This window comes from Echeneis naucrates, chromosome 24, assembly GCF_900963305.1.
Source record: "Echeneis naucrates chromosome 24, fEcheNa1.1, whole genome shotgun sequence".
NCBI classification, from domain to species: domain Eukaryota; kingdom Metazoa; phylum Chordata; class Actinopteri; order Carangiformes; family Echeneidae; genus Echeneis; species Echeneis naucrates.
In genome coordinates, this window is record NC_042534.1 from 7,787,136 (window position 1) to 7,806,701 (window position 19,566).

General features: G+C 41.4%; 2 protein-coding genes across 2 annotated transcripts; one reads left to right on the top strand and one right to left on the bottom strand.

The window, feature by feature from the left end:
* Positions 1-9,148: 9,148 nt before the first annotated feature.
* Positions 9,149-17,541, bottom strand: cpsf2 (cleavage and polyadenylation specific factor 2). Its single transcript, XM_029496283.1, has 15 exons — positions 17,405-17,541; positions 16,869-17,035; positions 15,977-16,136; positions 15,770-15,875; positions 15,552-15,681; positions 15,352-15,467; positions 14,762-14,949; positions 14,275-14,565; positions 13,997-14,097; positions 13,603-13,806; positions 13,369-13,521; positions 12,879-13,101; positions 12,446-12,760; positions 11,262-11,396; positions 9,149-10,121 (listed from the first exon to the last, which is right to left on the bottom strand). The coding sequence occupies exons 2-15, from the start codon at positions 17,015-17,017 to the stop codon at positions 10,029-10,031; spliced, it is 2,364 nt and encodes a 787-aa protein (XP_029352143.1). The 5' UTR covers positions 17,018-17,035; positions 17,405-17,541; the 3' UTR covers positions 9,149-10,028.
* A 230-nt stretch (positions 17,542-17,771) lies between these two features.
* On the top strand, positions 17,772-19,555 carry ndufb1 (NADH:ubiquinone oxidoreductase subunit B1). The gene is made up of 3 exons (XM_029496811.1): positions 17,772-17,849; positions 18,813-18,957; positions 19,378-19,555. The coding sequence occupies exons 2-3, from the start codon at positions 18,818-18,820 to the stop codon at positions 19,412-19,414; spliced, it is 177 nt and encodes a 58-aa protein (XP_029352671.1). The 5' UTR covers positions 17,772-17,849; positions 18,813-18,817; the 3' UTR covers positions 19,415-19,555.
* The last annotated feature ends 11 nt before the right edge of the window (positions 19,556-19,566 follow it).

Consider the following 19,566-nt stretch of genomic DNA (forward strand, 5'->3'; position numbering starts at 1 on the left):
GCTTCGCAGCGGCCACTTTTCCGCGCTTCTACCTTTAATTTATCTTTATTTATTTTTCTGTTGAGTCCTTCGGAGGCCAAAGAAACTGCTTCCCTGTTCAGACGGAGCAGAGCCGGGATGGGGTCCTCATTTCAGGCCGTCCAGGGCGCAGATGGAGAGTGTAGCGAAGCGGACAGTGTCCCCTCCTCCTCCGCCGCCGAGAAGATGCCTCTCTGCTGCTGGGGCTGGTACACCGGCAATGACACGGCGGTCAAATTCCGATATAGGGCACACACTAAAAAAAAAAAATAATAATAATAATAAAAAAAAATCAATTCAACGATGCTCCTGAATTCGGATTCTTCAAGAGGACGCCAATCGGATGGTCTCCCATCACAACGCGCATCCGTCCTGTCCCGTGAAGGGGTAAAAATATATAAATATATATCAGCTGCAATATCCCTTCTGCGCGTCGTTTCCGTGGGGCTTTCAATGCGTCAGTGTCCGCTCAGCTGCGCCGGATCGCGGACTTGACGCACCTGTGCGGCCGCTGAGTGAAAGCAGTCTGCGCTCATCAGGGTTAATTGTTAAAATCGGCCAGCGGTCGCGCCGTCAGGCTCACTCGCTCGCTCGGGCGCCTCCCCCTCCACATGAACCCCTCTCATCAGTGCGGAAAAGCCATGCACACTGCACGGTGATAGGGAGGGAGAGAGAGAGACCTCAGTGTGTTTACCCCCCTTCAGTCAAACCCTTAACTTTCCTGGTGACTGCACGAGGAAAAAAACAAAAGACAAACAAAAAAAATCTCTCTCCAACCGGGAATCCTCCAAAAGGCTTCTCATTGATCTGTGTATCCTGAATCAAAACAACACAACATCACACCTCTCACGTGTGTCATGGAAGCCAATATCTTTACGGACACAACGCCCTTAATAACTTTCCTACAAAATTCCTGCTCTCTTCATTTTGATATCCTGCTGAATAATTGAGGTTATAGATCTTACAGCATCGATGCCCTGCCTTTTTTTTTTTTTTAAAACCCTCTCTTCTTCCCACCCCACCACCAAATCTACAACCATAAAATCATTTCTCCGTGGCTTTAGGTTTATTGGCACCAAGATTATAATGGCTTCCTGTATTTTGCTATTCATAAAATTGCTACACACAAACAGAGCCGTTGGATCTGTACATACTCGAAATGAATAACGTAATGTTACCTTTGTGTCAGTGTGGCAGCTGTAAATTAAATGTGGGTAAAATATGTCCCGCAGCCAAGCATCATCAGAAAGCAAACAATTACTATAATGAAGAAAGATATATTGTTTATTCAGGAACGTGACTCACTTGACTTTATGCATGTTTGTCCACAAACATCAGTCACATTAAAATCCTGAGTTGAAGTGGATTTACTTTCCTCGACTACGCCACTAATTTGTGTTTGATGGGTGGCAGCCCTGCAACTGTGTCACTCCATGCAGGCCAGCTGAGCTGTTTGTGCGACCTCTATGGCATTAGTGTTAGCTGTTGTCACCTGGAGCGGTCAGTACGGCATATAGGAAAATAATAGTTTTACATTAGTTTTACATCAGACTGTGTATGAATCAAATGGAATTTCACGTTAGTGGTAGAAAAGTGTGCCACAAACAGACTACATATTCCCAGCTTGGTGCTGTTTTCCGATGTACCGAGATTCAAAGTTATTTATTTCAAACTTTCACTAAGTGATAAAATTTTGCTGCAGTGTTGGTGAGAAAAAGTCCTGCCATCCCGCTGTTTGTTCTGATGCAGCGCTCCTTTCTTATTAGCCAGCTGTTTTTATAGACTCCTCCTGGAATAATCAAGTTGCTTTTCATTATTGAACTTTTAATAGCTTGCCCCATTCGTTTTTTAAAACTGTTGCTGTTTCCACCGAGAAAAGCTCAAAGCGAAAGAGCAGAAAAATAAGAAATAAGCTTGTTCACATATACAATTGTTGGACTCATGTAGTCCACCATAAAACAAGATGTTAGTTAGCAGGCTCTGGGTTCTCGCAGACGCAGGCTGCAGTAGCTGTTTCCCCACGCTTCCTGTCTGTGTTTAGCTGAGCTAGGCTTCTTGCAGTACACTGACCTTGTAAACACAACAACAACGTCAGTCTTCTCATCTAACTCTCCACAAAATAGAAAACGAAGGTACAGTTTAAAGTGTCAAATTATTCTTTTCAAGCATCAGCACACACACTTGTGAGTCTACAGAGTGGAGACTGCTCTCACTGCCTCCAGGCCTGTTGAGGGTCACCTCAGCTGCCAAGCGAACAGAACAGGGACTCTAGCACAACCTCCTCGCCATCGACGCAAACAAGACAAGGCTGAAACAGCATGTCAACTTTAAACCACCACCGCTGCTGCTCACTTAAGCACAAACTGAGCAGCCTGTAAGGGTCAAAGGCCTCACACTCCAGCGAAATCTCCTGCAGACCAAGGTTATGTAAGATTCAGGCCGTCCCTGTCTTTACATTTGTTACCGCCAAAAAACATTTACTCCATGATCTCCAGGAAGCATTGACGACATTGTGTGAAGGCCCCTGGTGAGGTATGGAGGGCGTTGGTTATGAGTCAACGCTTTCTTTATCTGTTGCCAAGTCTTGTGTTTATCCTGCAGTCTTCTGCATGGACGCACACACACACACACACATACACAACAACATGTGTGATCCATACCCATGCCAAGGGATTACTCCCCTCCAGGCCCCTGCCCATACAGCAGGCAGGCAATCGGGGGAGTAGTGCCAGGTCCTGCTTACAGAGATTTATCCACTGCCTTACACTCCCTGGCTTGGTCAAACATACACACGGCCTCCTTTGCCTTCTGCGGGAACGAGTGAATGGCCGCTGATCTGCAGCAGAGATGATGATGATGTGCATGAAATGTGGTTTTAGCTGTAGGGAGATAGCAAGAGGTTGGCTTTGTAGGAGTGTTTCACTGTAGGCAGTGTGGGTCAAAGCAGCAGTCAGTGTAACAGGAATGTGTTGTCTGATATAAATGTCAAGCATGTGTCACGTCCTTGCAGTGCAGATCAATAATGACTTCATGTCAAAGGTCCTAACACACTGCACACACATACACACTAACAATTGTCATTTGACTCAGCTCTGCTTGTTTCAGCTACCAAGCTCCAGCTATTGTTGTGATGAATCATGCGGTTTATTTGCTGGTTTGATGCAGTAATTAAGATGCGGTTTTTAAGGGTGGTATGACAGAACTGTGGCACAGCTTATTTTTTGTTTTTGTAATTCTCTTGTTATATTATCCAATGTGAAGTATGTAATTGTTCATGATCATGAAGATAGTCAACTGCTTTGATTTGGTATAATAATACATCACTATGTCATGGTGACATATAAAATCTTCAATGACAGTTGAAGCAGCAGACGAGGAAACAATCTAACCACCAGGTTCATTTAGTATCTTTTCTGCTGCTTGTGCCTTTGATCATATCACAACATCAGATTGAGATGACAGACAAGTTGCTGCCCTAACCCTAACCCTAACCCTACACCTCAAGGCTTTGCGGACACATTAATACTTCAAGGCTTTATGAGAGGAGAAACAAATAAATCACACCTTAGCTCAACAGCTGTTTCCCCATGTTTCCCGTCTGTGTTTAGCTAGGCTAGGCTACTGGCAGTACCCTACATTGACCTGGTTAACAGTTCAGTTCTCTCATGTGAGTTTCCTGAATCAATCTGCTTTCCAAAATTTTTGGGAAAAAAATGAAAATCAATCACATTAAATGGATCATAAAATTCCAAAATTCAAAGCAGCAGTCCCCAAGAATGGAAAGAAGACATTAATGTGTAAAACTGGAATGGATTTTAAAAAGATGCTCATAACATAACGCCATTCCATGACAAACAAGCTCAATTTATTGATTCGGATCAGGAAATATTATTAAAAAATTCAAAAACTGCTACTGAAAGGACATTGTGGTGAGACATTTCCTCAGGTTTGAGTCCTGTTTGCAGGTTTAACCAAAGAAAGCCAAACATTAAGGTCACATTTTCCCAAGTGCTGATAATACATTATGAATACTGCATCTCACACATTGAATTTACTGGACTGTGTGTATCTCATGTATAAATAAGGATGAGGTGTGTGTGCTCAGTGTAGAACTGAGACGAAGACAGAAGTGAGATATCTTCCATGAATGGCCTGTTGGCATTTTAACTAATATTCTGCTAATTATTTTGAAGCACTAAGTAAGCAGATGGAAGGATGAATACTTTCAGCTTTGAAACCCCCCCCCCCCTTTTATTTTCTTGTACCTGCCAATTATTCCCGTGTCCACCTTGGCCAATAGCTTTTACTAACAGTACATCAGAGAGCTCAGCGTGCATGCACACAGGAAACGTCTCAGGAGACACCCTGATTTTACTCCTTGCAAAAGCTCCTCAGTCGGCTGCAGGGGAAATAAAATATTCATCATGAGTGATGAGCATTCTGTGGCATCACCGCAGGTTTATTTGTATGCCTGCTCAGGTGTGATGAGTAAACAGGGGAGGGAAGCGCAACAGAAAGTCTAATCTGTGTATTCTGAAGGCAAAAGTTGTTTCCTGTACTGCTGTCTTCATCTCCCACTACACGAACACTCAGCCATTCAGCTGTCAACAGCATCGGGAAAGACATTCAACCACAGAGTCAACGTTAGCACTGTGAGGCAAACAGCGCTTTTTACTGCATGATATCCACTTTTGCACGCTCCAGAAAACTGCTGTTTTATCAATCATGGGTGTTTCATGTCTTTTGACTTTGATCTACTTCTTTATCTCTAAAAAAAACTGTTACATAACACGTGATGAGTACCAGAGAGACATATAGACAGCAACAACTGCTGCAATTATTTGAATTATTCATTTAGAGATTATCAATCTGTTTTCAAAACAGGTAACATCTTTAAACTGCTTTTTTCATTAGGGAAACAAATCCAACAGTTTCATATGTTGTATGACAAAGAAACATGGGACATGACATGATAAGCCGTTATCTGCTAATACTTTCATTTTTGGTTGAACTATGACTTGAACAATAACTATCGATGACGATTCACTTTCAGATTTATTAATCTTGTTTCATTTTAACATAGAAGAGCTGCCTTCTGACCCTTTGGATTTGAATCCTTAGTGGTGAAAGTAGCTCTTTAATCTACTAAATCTACTGGTCATACTTGTATCATGTTTAATGCAGTCTAATCTTAAAGCCCTGCAACATAAACATATATCATCCTTATAATATTTGAGTCATCTTAAACTGTGCAACTGTAAATTGTGACTCAGTGGTTGTTGCAAACCCTATTTCTGCCCAGTCGCAGCAAGGCAGGTCAGCTCTTCCGCCTATTATACTGAAGCCTGAGGCTGAAGCAGAAGGTGTAGCTGCTCTACCAAACAGAAGAAAAAGGTTGCTGACAGCGACTGAGCCTTTTTGTAAAGAGCAGCACATATATAACTTCATTGTTTTCTCTGCAAAGCAGAAAAGCTAAGGACAGGCGGACAAAGAGAAAGCTATTCTCCTTGCGAAGAACAGAGCGGATAATCCCATTCACACTGACCACAGAGGTCAAAGCAGCAGAAAAATACAGCCTATTCATTCCGGGGTGATAGCATCAGAGTTGCAGACACAGGCTAGAAAGTCCATATTAATACAGACCGCACTTATATGAAACAGGGGACAATTGAGGGTGCGATCTTCTCTTCGCCCAGTGCTGGCGGTGGAGGGGTATGCAGTAAAGTTAGTGAGCCAGTAAATTTCCCTGCTGTGTGATTTCATCACCGTGCACACCTCCATACTGGACACAAACGCTATGGGCACTCTGTAGTAGGAGGGAGAGTAGGAGTTCTTTATGTCAGTTGCTTGTTATTCATTAGAAGGCACAAGGACTGAAAAATGAAATGAAACATTCATGGACAACTTATGAAAAATGCTTTTGTTTAAAGAGAACTCCACTAATTTGAATTAAAATGAGCTGAATAACTGGGACATTGTGCTTCTCTGATGTCTGCAAGGCAGCGCGCAGAAGATTGGAATGCACAAACACAAACAGCTGTAGCGCTGAATCACTTTTCTGGATTCAAACTCGTCATCTACTCCTCTTTACATCAGCTACGTTCACTGCCAATGATTCAGCCTTATTACAAAGCCCTGTGTCATGTAAGGTAGTCTCCCTGAGTTTATGAGAGATGTCTGCAGGGGTAAACACAGGGAACTTATCCTCTTCATGTTTTCTGAGCTTGAATTAATCATCACCAGGGTCTTCTCTCAGCTCTCAAGGTGGTGTCAGCCATGTCACATTAGATGGGAGCGCTTCCCTCTGATGTGCTGAACAGAAAGAGCAGGCCAGCCAGGTTGGATTCTGCTGAATGGCTGGAAGCGCATGTCAGCCTGAATGCAGTTTTCTAAGAGGCTAACACTGCCATGATCCAGGAGCGTGTTTCCTCATCCTTTTGCTTGCATGGCCTCAAATTACGGAAAACCAATTTGTCAGGTTTGGTTTTCTGTGGAAGGGGAGGAATGTGCCGTTTGTAATCAGGCCAAGCAAAACTATCTCATGTGATTTGTACTAAATATCCAGTCACACAAACATGATCACTAAGCCATCCACATAGCTCTGCCAGAGAGCAGGACAGAATCAGTTGCATCAGGCATGAATGCACCCAACAAATCGCATTGTTTTATCTAAAAGGCAACATGGCAGCTGCAGTATTGTGGACTGTGGATAATCTGGCAGTGAGTGCCTTCGTGGATTTATGCTCGTGAGCATTCCCCGCTTTGTGGATGGGGTGTGAAGAGCAGGTTGCATAAGAGGATCACCTACGTAATGGTGTAATTCAGGATTCCTGCTCAGCACAGCCCTTTTATGTGTATCTTAAAGAGTGGGTGGATATTAGTAGTTCCTTTCCTGGGGGACCATAGAACTACAGAAAGATGTTCAACACTGGGATAACCCACAGAGGCAGAAATTAGGGAAGAGGGGGAGGGAGTGAGGCTCTGAAATTTAGAGGAGAGAAATATGAAGGGAAAGATACCTCAGAGTGTCAAAAGTGGAAATTATTTAATCCATAATGATTATTTTCAATTTCAAACACAATCTAAAAGCATAAATGTTATCATAGGGGGGGCACAGGGTTGAATTTGGGTCAGTTTACGGCTCTTTAATGTGACTTCATTTGAACCTCTGGTGTAAAAACTCCATAAGACCAAATCTCATTTTGCAAAGTCAATCTGCTTTAACAGCAGAAACAAAAACAGTGTTAGCTCCCTGGAAACTATTTTACTTTGATGCAATAACCATTACAGTAATGGGTTGTTTTCACCTCTATAGTTACCTAAATTATCAGATTCTGCTGAAACTTGCAAAATGAGTCACATGAATTGTATTTATCCATTATTTGTATGTGAATATTGCTTAGAGCTTGAAACAAATCTCTTCATTAAATTATTTTTTCCTCTACTCATTGGTTAAGAGAAAACTGTCGCAATGGTGTACATTAGTAATACTACAGAAGTATGATGGCACCATTTATCTATCAACTAGTGTTCTTTTACAGCCTGTGTCAAACCTTGTGTGACTGTAATAAATTAAATTTTCATGTTAGTTTGGGCAGACTGACAAGGTCCATTCTGAGAGCTGGAGACCATGAGACTTTTGTGCCTAATGATATCTTTGAATATTGTGAGGTTTCATAAAAATTTGTCCCCTTTTCACATTATTACATTGATGTCATTGGCATTAAGTGGTCTGCTTAGTGAGGAGGCCTGAAATTCAAAAAGGATTAAATTCATTCATCCTCCAATCCACACAGATGAATGGATATGCAGCACCAAGATGCTTTCCTTTTGAGTACAGCTGCACGGCAGCTCGAACAGTGTGAAGAGCAGAGGGCCGCTCACCCTGCAGCCAGGTTATAGAAACATGATTTGATGTGGCCCGACCCGACAGACTGGCAGGGGCACTTGTTGAGCAGAGAGCAGATCTTGCGCTGGCCTCCAGGGGGCAGAGCCTGCCTCTGTGCCCCGGGCCACTCTGCCCTGTGCTCTGGGCTTAGCTGCTCGTTACATTAAAACAGGGGCTTCTGTGACAGAGTCAGCATTATGAAAGCTAAGAGGATTAGCTGATGGACATTTCTGGCGTTGCCGGTCAATTATCAAAATGAAAAGCAGTGACTGGGCAGGGCTGGCATGCTCTGTGGCACAGAAGAGCTCCTCTCTCCTCATCTCCATTCTACCTCTCTATCTCTCACTCAGCCTCAGTCTGTCATAGGTTACAGAGTTTCAGAGGGAAGAAAAAGAAATAAATAAAAGGACCCGCTGGTGCGTTTGTGAACATAAAAGTTTTTTTACTGTGTATGTGAGCCATGGATTAAAAAAAGAGCATTTAAATTTTAATGTTTCTAAAGTGCAAGACTGTATGTTATGCAACTGTATAAAAAGGGGCCTGCATGTCAGCTAGCCATCCAGGCTCAAGTCTTACTCCCCCAGCCACGAGCATTATCACCACCTTACGGACGCACGCCTTCTGCCGCTGTCCCTGTGTATGTGTATCCTCCCTAGGATTGTTTAATTGGTTATCAGTGTAGGAGGCGTCTCCATCAGCGAGCGTGTCATAACACTGTGGGCATGTGTGAGGTTGGAGTGTTGGGGAGCGATGGAGATGCCTGTGGGGGAGGCAGTTTGTTTTGGTACGTCCATAAAAGTGGCATTTCACAGCTGCCTGTGTTAAGGATCTACCCCCGGGATTCACACAACACTGCAAACGTAATCAACCAATTCAATGTGCCACCACGGCTGCAGCGGACACATCACTCCGGTGATGACACCCAGCCCCCCTCCTTCCATCCTCAACACTCCCCCTTATCAACTGACTTTCTAATACTCTGGTTACACCTCACTGGGGAGCAGTAGAGGTGAGGCTGTATATTCATGTGTGCCAGAAAAATTAAAAAATTTAAACACACTGCTAAACCATTTATATATTTTTTTTTTCTCTATTGTCACAAACAGCCAGAGAGGTAAACTGTTTTGTTTTTTTATATATATATATATATATATATAAAAAAGGTACAGTTATTCTATCTCACCACATAGAAGGATCAAATACATGCAATCCCAGTTATTACTTCAGAGACGTCATCATCTCACGCCTGTATTACAGATGGTGCAGCTGAATGGGGAGATGGGATATGGGTATTGAGAGGCTGGTTAGATAGGGCTGAAAAATGTCTCCATCTGCTGTTAATGCACTAACCAGTTGACCTAGTAAGCAGAAAAGCTTATGGGATGATGGAACAGAAAGCACATGCAAAACATTACATTTAATATAGGCAGGTCTGTGTAGTATTGTGAAAATAATGTATTGTGTTTGGTGCCAAAATTAAAATTTTCATTTTCCGTTCAACGCACATCTGCATTTAAAGAGGACTTGCATCCATTTTACACATGATCAGTTGACAAGTCTTATTGGTATTTCAGCAGTTGTTCTCGGTTAAGACTCCTCAATTAAATACTAGTACTTTGTTGCTTCCTATCTTCAGTTAAATCAAATATTTTCAGTAATTCTTTTTGCTGCCTGTGACCCTGGTGATGTAGATAAATGGTAGATGGAGTGTTGACAGAATGTAAACTACTTTATGAATGGATTTGAATATGACTGTGGCTTTTGAATTTCAATACCCAGACCGAGGTATGGACATCTGACACAAACTTGAACACATATATGAAAATGAAAACTATTTTTAATCACATATGAGAAGGGGGTGCGGGTTGAGAGCATCCTGTAGTCCATCTAGCGCTTTAGATTGTTACTGTACAGTGAGAGGAGTTTTAGGGATACGAAAAAAAAAAAAACAACAACGGTTCGCTGGAGGGGAACTCTATAAAAAAGAAAATGTACAAGGTTTGCAGTAGAACAGTTGGAGCCGCCCATGGGGCAGAGGTAGCCCAAGTGTAGTACACTCTTGTCCTCTGGGTAAAGTTCTTGTAAAAGGATTGTCTCTGTAATGCCACGGTGAGCTCTGCTGCTATACCACAGCGTACTGCTGATACAGCAGCTCCCGGATCTTATAGTAGTCCTCACACAGGCAGCCTTCCAGGCCAATGCGCCCGGCCTCCGTCTGGACAAAGAGCATAAAGGTGCAAAGGTCATCTGATTCCTCACAGAACATGCACAACAGTTTAACATTTGAAAGTATTTATTTGAGACCTACTGCTGACCCCTTTCTTTTCTTTTTGCAGCGTCTAATGAATCCAAATCCATCATGAGTTCCAATTTAAGTAGCACAAGTACACACAGACACACAACGCTCCTTTAACAGTCTCAGTTCTCTTTGATTTCATTTTCTGGGTTGCATCTATTTTAGGTTCTCGTCAATTATGCATTTTGTTGTTGGTATCTTGGCTCACTCCTACTTTTCCTTTTACTTGAGTTGTTAAGTTCGGCCTGTGATTCTTTTTTGCGTGTTGTCTTCTGAGGTGAGACATTCCCATTTGCCTTTGAGTTTTGATACGATTTAGACTGTATTTGTTTCATTTTGGTAAAAAATTCCATTTTGTGTTGAGCACTGGAATTTTATTTTATAGTGTGTCAGTAAAGAAACCTTTAATTCATCACTTGTTCTTGACATTTCTAGCTAATTATAGCCAGAAGCTTTCCAGTAAAAAAACAAAACAAAAACAAATAAATAAATAAATTATTAAACTTGTGGTTAACACAAAAAAAGACACTCATAAATTACATACAGCCTCCTGCTGCTGCTGCTGCTGCTGCATTTCTTATGTCCTCTACTCTGAAAAGTGCAGCTGGCTTGGGATGCACAATAGTCAAAGAAAGACACTGAATGTGTCATACCTCTTCAAAGCAATCTGGCTCAAAGTAAACAGAAGCTAAGGCGATATATATTTATCCTGTTTCAGTTTGTTTTAGCTATGCATTATTTCTCCTTAAGCAAATTATTGTCTGATCTGAGGGCTACAGGCAGCAGAGGAGAAAGAAGGTCTCAAGAGGCCTCTTATGTTGCTTTTTAACTTGTGTGGACATGTGATTATATTCAGGCTTCATTCATGCTGATAAATATGATTTGATATGGAATAAAATCTGGAGCGCAACATTTTGATTGTGTGGTTTTTGGGGAAAACAAGCCTGCTCCCAATGTCTTTTCTGCTGGCTGCTTTCTCTGTTGAGATGTTGGGGTGACTTGCCTAGTGAGGGGGCTGATGGACAGCGTGCTCAGAGAGCCGGGGGGAAGGACACTCACCCTGCGGACGGCGACCATGTTGTTGCATACCAGCACTCCGCCCACAAACTCAGCCTGGATGCCTTCTCTCAGCAGGACCTGTTTAAAGTCAGACAGGCGAGGCTCGTTGATGAACACCGACTGATGCCCTGGAATCTGAGGGGAGAAGAGACAGCACCAGTCAGAGTGTTTCTCGAAGCCGTGTCTCATTTCTATGAAAAATTACTTTTAGCCTGACATTTTATTGTAAGCTGGTAGTTCTTAATACACATTTAATAGGATTTTATACAACAATTCTCCTCAGTTGTGCAAGCAACAAGAATAAGGCTGGTTATGTATTTGTTTTCCATACATCTTCATTATCTGTAGTAATTGTGGTACCAAGTTCCCCTTATCTCGTTCTTATGTAACTACAGCAGCATTCTCTAAACTCAGTGAACTTTTGGTTCTTGAGCTGTTAATTTCACTGTTAATTGGCTCTTTACGGGATAACGCTTTAGAACTAAAGTGTCAGTCTTCGAGGTTTGAGAAATATCTCATGACATGACAAAAGATTTCTCATTCACTGCAGCTGCTGGGTCTTATTGTCTCTGATTCATCTCGAAATTAGGTCATTTGGTGATTTGACAAGCCTTTCACCTAAAGACTCCCATCCTAAGGCAAATAAAGGTCCAGCAGCCTCTGTAGCTTTCCTCTAATCTCTTTGATGAACCCGACACTCAGCAGTGACAACACTATTAACCTGTCACAGTTAACACAGGAAAAAATTATCCACCAATAGTTTCTGGTGTTCTGCTGATAATAGAAACCAATATAGAAAGTCCCTTTTTCTAACTCCACATGGATGTTGGAGTTTCACCTGTGGTAAAGATTCTTCGTGCTCAATTTTACGTAAAGAACTTCATTTAACTGAATAAGAGACAATCCTAGTCAGACAATGGAATATACTGAAACCTCCACAGCACAGGATTCATAGATCATTTGCATATTTACATTTTTATTTTAGGGAGGTGATGAAGATGCAATTGTAATTCAAACTATATTTTTTTTTTAGTTTGCAGAGAAAACTTTTAAGCTTATTAGCCACAAACGCTGACACTGAATTTTCACACACATACCCAAACGCTAAACTCATATTCAGCAATAATGAGCCATCATTGCAGCAAATTTGCTAGACAACGTAGGGTCTACATGGATTTCCTTACCTCGTGTGGAGGCAGTGGTTCTAGTGTGGGAATCACATCACTCTCTTCAGAAAACTCCTTCTCATCCTCTCCAAATAGGTTCTTAATTGCACGCTGTGCAGCCACTGCTGTGGCACTGTGATCAATGCCAAGATCAGGGGTGATATCCATGGACAGATCGCCATCCTCGCCCTCCTCCTTCACACCCTCCTCAAGCATCACACCTGTGTCCACCTTCACCACACGCATGTCTAGCACACCATCAATCCAAGCTAGCTCTGTATCTTTGGCTTTGCAGAACTGCAGAGAGCTGACCAAGGAGTCTTTCAACCGCACCTTTTTTGTAAGGAAACAAGAGAATACAGAAAACGGCCTGTCATGGAAGGCTTTATGTTCTGGTGCAGTAACTGAAAAGAGGCAACAAGCAGAGCTTCAGAATTTTACTGAAGCTGACCTGGTAGATGTGTGTTTCACTGGTGGCGTCTACAGTCTCCTGCAGTTTGGGTGTGTAGACTTTGATGTCCTTGCTAAAAGCTTTGCAGGACTCAGCGAGGTCCAGGCTGGCTTCTGGTGGCCCATGAACAATCACAAGCTGTCTGGGCTTCATCTGATTGATAATCTTCTTGATGGAGTCTCCATCAGAGCGACCTTCGTAGTCTATATACATTATCCTCGCCCTGTAAAAGAACAAAGGCACAGTAAAGCCTTTTAGAAATACTGATTTGTCAAACATTGCTTAACACTAGTGCAGATGAGATGCCTTGACAGTTAAAAGCTAGGAAGCTTTGCTGACAACACCTAACCTTTTTCAGCATCATTTAGCTTGGCATTCAAACATTTACACACACCTGGAGGTCACCCAACAACCACAACACTATACTGTTCTGCACTGTACGGGCTGTACTATGTGGGGTGACAGTGCTATGGTTGACATGATCACTGACCTAATTTCAAGATTCTCAACACTGGAGATGCATTTGGTGGGAACAACAGAGAGATCTTGGTCCATAGGTTCATCACCATTGGTTAGCCCGGACTCCAGTTTACTTTTCTCCTCCTCTGTGGCTTGCAGTTCAGGAACCAGAAACTCTTCCAGCCTTTAAGAATATTACAGTATTTTATAGATAATGCCAGAAATATGCTGAGTGTAACTAATCTCATATGAAACACTGCAGTACCTGATGATTTCCCCATACTCGTCCCACTTGATCCTTTCCTCATGCGCAGGAAACATTGGATAAGACTTCTTGGCCTGTTTAAAGAAACTGCCTTTGCGACTCCCCTCGCCCTTCATCATCAAGTCATGGTGTTTGTTTTTTACTGTAGCTGGCTGATCCAGATCATCATCCAAATCACTCTCATCACTGGAGTCTACATCCACCCTGCAGCATCAGATAAATAATAAATAGAGTAAATATGAGATACAGTTATCTGAGAACAGACAGCAGTATGTTGAGTATGGAAGTCTTGCAAGCATCATTGCATACATTTGTCTACTAGATCATTTGCACTTCACATAATTTGCTGATTTAGTGTTTTGCACTCCAAGACATACATAAAGGAGGGACCTACTCTTTTGCTTGTTCAAGTTTCTTGGCTGCTTCTTTCTTTACTTTCTCCTTTTCTAGGTATTCCTCCAGCTCTTTGCCTTCAAGTTTCACTCTTTTCCGCACCTGTCCATGAAAATAGTGAAAGGATGGATATGGTTTCAATGACAGAGTGACACATTTTGTTGTTTCTTCAGCTACATCTGAGTGTGAGAGACAGGAGCCTTCCATGGGGCAAGTGCTCCATGACAAAGCTCAACCACCTCTGTCATAGTAAATCAGCATTGTGACTGATGTTCTGACCTCCAGATCGAGCATCTTTTCTCCGGGGTTGTCGATGAGGTAGCGAGCCAAGGTTCCAGGTGTAGTGCGGTACGTCAGGATTATGGAGTTTTTGGTGTCTTGGCACCACTGAATGAAAAGTTCTCGAGAAAAGCCAGACTCTAGGTCTGGCTGGCTGCAAAGCACTACTTTGGGGCTGGGCACCCGGGCCAGGTCTGCCAGACTGTGGCAGAGAGTCAAGTGACGGAATTGGAATGGGTTGTTTCTCTTGTCCTCAAAACACCTCATGAGCTTGTCACTCATCCACTCCACCTGCACACAAACAGTAGATTATACGACCTCTGAAAAGTGTTTATATTTTACTATTATTTGCTGCCTGTCCCTGCACCAGTGAAACCAAGACAATATTATATTTCATTGCTTTTGACAAATAAAGATTCTAATTGTAAAAATCACTAAATTAAAAAGTATGGAATACTAGATCTAAAGTATGATCAGTGAATAATACCTGGGACTTGGAAAACTCCACCACATTGTAGCTGACATTGTTAAGAAGCGCTAGTGGGTAAACTCCCAGACCAGCATCCTTTGTCCTCCAAATCTGATCTAGGAGCTGAGCCAGCTCCAAGACACGCCCAGCCGTATCCACTGCAATAAGGACATTACCATCACCACGCAGAGTCTCCATTACATTAGCTGTGAGAGAAAAAGGACACAAAATTTATCTGCTTTTATTCACCCATTAAATGATTTTATTGAACAGTAAAACAGAAATAAAGCACAAGAGAAACAGAACAAAGAACACAGGGGGTCATCTAAAAGAAAAATTGTCATATAGTTTAACTTTTGCCAAACAGAGGTGCAAAACATCACAGTGTCCAATTATTTTCTGCACAGACTACACACCATTTCTGTCTTGAAGAGCAGAAAGAGAAGACTTTAAGAATTAACACGTTGCTTCTCTGAGTTTCAATTTTAATATGGAAGAAAAAGTGAGGATTAAAAGTTCAATTTGTTTGGCCAAAGTCTTTGTTATATTGAAATCAATAAATATTCTCTAATGCACAGTTATACTATTGTCTTATGAAGATCACTTACTAAGGAGCTGCTCATCCCGTTGTTTACGACGTGGCTGCACATATGTTGCATTGAAGGAGTCTGTAATAAGTAAAGATGGTCGACTAATGCTCTCCAGCGAACACCCGTTCAAGTGGCTAGAAAAATAATGAGGACAGTAATTCAGAGCCTAAATTACGAGTAAAAGTCCAGTTTATATGTTTTAGTTTTGCCAGTCTTACATTTCTCTCTTGTGATTGAAGTCCACAGCATAAACAATCTCCTCCTCTCCATCCTTTACAATTTTCCAAATGGTTCCTCCTATCATGTGACCTGCTGGTAGTGGTGTGATGGAGAGACCATGTCCTTTGCCTGTCAAGTGCAAAGAAAGACACTTTGGTAACTGTGATACTTAACTCTAGGTATCTCAAAGCCTATGACGATCTGCAACTAAACTCACCTTTTAGGTTGACAATCTGAGAGTATTTCAGCTGCTGGATTTTATCAAAAGCACAGTCCACATCATCAAGAGTGAAGAGAGTGAAATCTTCACTGTTGTTTCGGGACTAAATTGAAAAGAAAAAAGTTTAAAAAGAAAGTGGAGGCACATAATGGGGCTCCAGTAATCAATAATCAAACAAATACTGTCTTCCATTTCCTTTCTTACCTGATATAGATCATACATGAACATCTGACCCATTTTGTAAACAGGGATTGTAGCATAGATAGTACAGTTTAGACCCAGTTTCCCCACAGCATATGGTAGCGCTCCCAGGTGTATTGGGTCAGGGTGAGAGAGGAGCACAGCATCGATCTGATGAACATACCTGAACAAATAAATAGCAATTTATATACATTCATTGGGCAGATGTTTTCCCCCCACATTGTATTTTACAAATAAGATACAAACCACACTACAAGGTATTAAAAAGAAATCATCACATGTATAAAATAAGTGCCTAAAGTAAATGAAAGAAGCTAGAGAAGTATTAAGAGAAAGATTTGGTGTATAAGGTTTGTTAACATTGCCAGAAGTAGGAGGATTTGAGACTAATTTTACCACCAGCAGAACACAAGAGATTTTCTGCCATGCAGTGATGGAAGGAAAGGGCATCATGCTTTCGGATGCTTTGGCAGCCACTCTGGAGGTGATACGTTGAGTTTTGCAAGCTATTGAATCCTATTTACTTTTGGATAAGAAACCCTTTCTTATCACCACTGCAACGCCCCTACTACATACAATCTCTTGAATTTTGCTGGTTACATCTTTTTTTAAGTTGCCTATCAATTTTATAAAGTTGTACATGGCCTGGTACCTCATCTTTTGAAGAATATTAAAGCAGAAAAATTACGTTATCAGTGGCTTTAGCCCACAATGGTCAGAACCACCTATAGAGGTGATTATGAGCCTTCAATGAGACGGAATTCCTCAGAAAATCCCGTCATTCAAAGGTAGTATACCATCCCAAGTTCTTTAAAGGGTGTCCTCGTGATCACCAGCTACGACCAAATGAACATCATGCATTTGAATCTACAAGATGACCGGGTATGACCATTACCGTTTCATAGCATCAATGATGTCCACGGAGAAGTTCTCATCCCAGCCACAGTCAAGGAGGAAGCGAAATTCATCCACCTGCAGCAGGTAGCAGAGGGCCGACTCCTCCTGGACCCCCGACACGGCTGTCAGCTTGATAATGGACGTCATTGTTCTTCAGCTGTCAGGCTAAAAGTACAATGAAGTTACAGTTTCTCTTTGGTCGAGAGAAATGCAAAATAAGGACATAATAGCCTATAATACTAACAATAATCACACTTTCCCAGTAGAATCAATTAAATCAACGAAGAAACGAACACATAGTGTGGTCCTGTTAATAAACTAAACTACACAACAGCATAAAGTTGCACAGGCTGCCTGTGAGATGCGGTTATGGCATTTTGAGACAGTAAGTGAACTAAAGTAAACACGGTTTGGTTGCTAGCCACAGCTACCTCACACAATCAATAACGATGCCCACTTAGCACGCTAGCGACATTTTAGCACCCGGGATATCGATAAATGGAGACAAAACGGACAAATTAACGTGCTACACACCATTAAATGTGAGAAAATAAAAATCTTCTCGAGTTCTGATGCACAAAAAAATTATGTGGAATCTTTACAATCCCAACTTTACGACATTTTAGCTACCATCATCGAACACACTTCACTAGCTGGCGGACATATTTGCCGCTGCATCATGGGTGAAAGGGCAAAGGAGCTTACCAAGTGTAGGGGTTACGATAATCACGATTTCCTGTCAAAAAACCCAATGGTGATTATTTATCACACTGCATTTGAATATGCTGGCATGAATAATATTTAAAATTCATATAAACACATTCTGTTGCTTAAATAATCTGCTTTTTGGCGTAAATATTGATATATATAATGTTTTTCTTAGTTCAGTTACCGCTGCTTAGGTGACTAAGTGGACGAGTCCAATGTCCTCTGCCTAGTGAGGGAAGAGCTGAAGGCCGCAGCCGGGTGTGAAGAGAAGGTACTTTTTCATTTTACCCCACAGTCCTTTGTCTTTGTTTGTTTAGCATTTAAGATGTATTATGTTTACTGTGCTAAACGTGAAGTAACCATTTTAACTGAGAGATCGTTCTCAGTGAAAACCTGACATGCATTGCAGATGCTACATAGCTAGCTGTTTAGCTAGCCAGGCGCTGGTAACCATAGTGCGACTTGTATTTAAAATGTGTGCAATCTGGCCATATTCTCAAGACCATAAACACTCTTTAGCGCATTGCAAACGATTATACATCAGTTACCACAAATTAGTTTTTAAGTTGAGATAGGTGTTTATTTAATCAAAACCAACTACACCTCAGTATAAAAACACTGCTACAAGAAAAGGTGCTGCTGTCAAATACTATTCAAGGAAAAACTATTTACATATCAGATAGAAGTACTTCAAAAATCCAAATAAAAAGCACTCATGTATGCTAATTCGCCATATAGTGCCATGTAAGCTTGTGCTTTATCTGCCAAGGTGCAGCTGGATATACAAACCATTGCTTTGTATTTCACTGTCATCCGCTCAGTCCACTTCAGATGAAAACAGTCCAATACAACGTTCATGAATGCACTCATTCTCAGTGTTACTAAGTATATGAATTTAGCAGTTCACCCAGAACGACGTAGATTTATCAGCAAATGTCATTTTACTGTAGGCTATTCTTTGCTCAAGTCAGATGGATACTTGAATGTATTCAGCTTTTTTTACCATTAGATTTCTTTCAGTTGAAAGAGAGTGCGATAATCAGACCCAGAGTTCAAGGAAACGCCAATTAATCTATTGATTTCATGTAACCACATAAAGCTGTCATGAATCCATTAGTTTTAAATGTGTGGGTAATGAATCAGTGACTGCTTGATTCACTCTGCACAGTGATAATTGTAATAGGATATGGCAGTAAAATTAGTGTTGCAATGTGTCTTGTGGTTGTTTCTGTAGAAACCATGGTTAACTTTGTAGCACTTGCACGTGAGCACTGGGTGAACATTTTGGTGCCCATGGGATTTGTGATTGGATGGTACCTTGACAAACAACAGGACCAGAAGTTGACGGCTTTCAGGAACAAAAGTGTTTTGTACAGCAGGTGAGAAAAAGCAAATATCTACATCCATGTAAGAACAATTCAAGTTGGTAAATTAAGTTGCTAGTGCCATTTATTCAATGGACCTATTATTATGCATTCTGTTTATAGTTTTCTTCAACCCAGCAAATATTTGATTAAAAAGCCTATAGAGGTTACAGATGCGACAGTGATAGCAGTTACTTAGTATATGAGTCCAGAAAACATTTGACAATCACAAAAAGGTGATAACAGCCTGTAGTGTTGTGATAGTAAGCATTTTAAAAGAACTGCTTAACAAATTAAATTTAGATATGGTTCCTACATTTAGTTTGAAGTTTGATTGTGAATATTTATTCTTGGGCGGACTGACTGAAAAGGTAATCTAAAGCCACCTCTGTTTCACGTACAATGCTCATATGCAACTTTGTAATTTCTTTGTAGGGAGCTGAAGCCCGGAGAGGAGGTGACCTGGAAGTAGAAGACTCCTACCTGAAACATGTCCTATTACCTGTGGTGTGAATGACTGTTGGGTGGCCCTCAAATGAAATTATTTAAGATGAATTCTATTCCTCTGCTTTTGAGTTGTATCAACCAATAATAAACATGCCCTTTCTCATCAAACTCATCTTT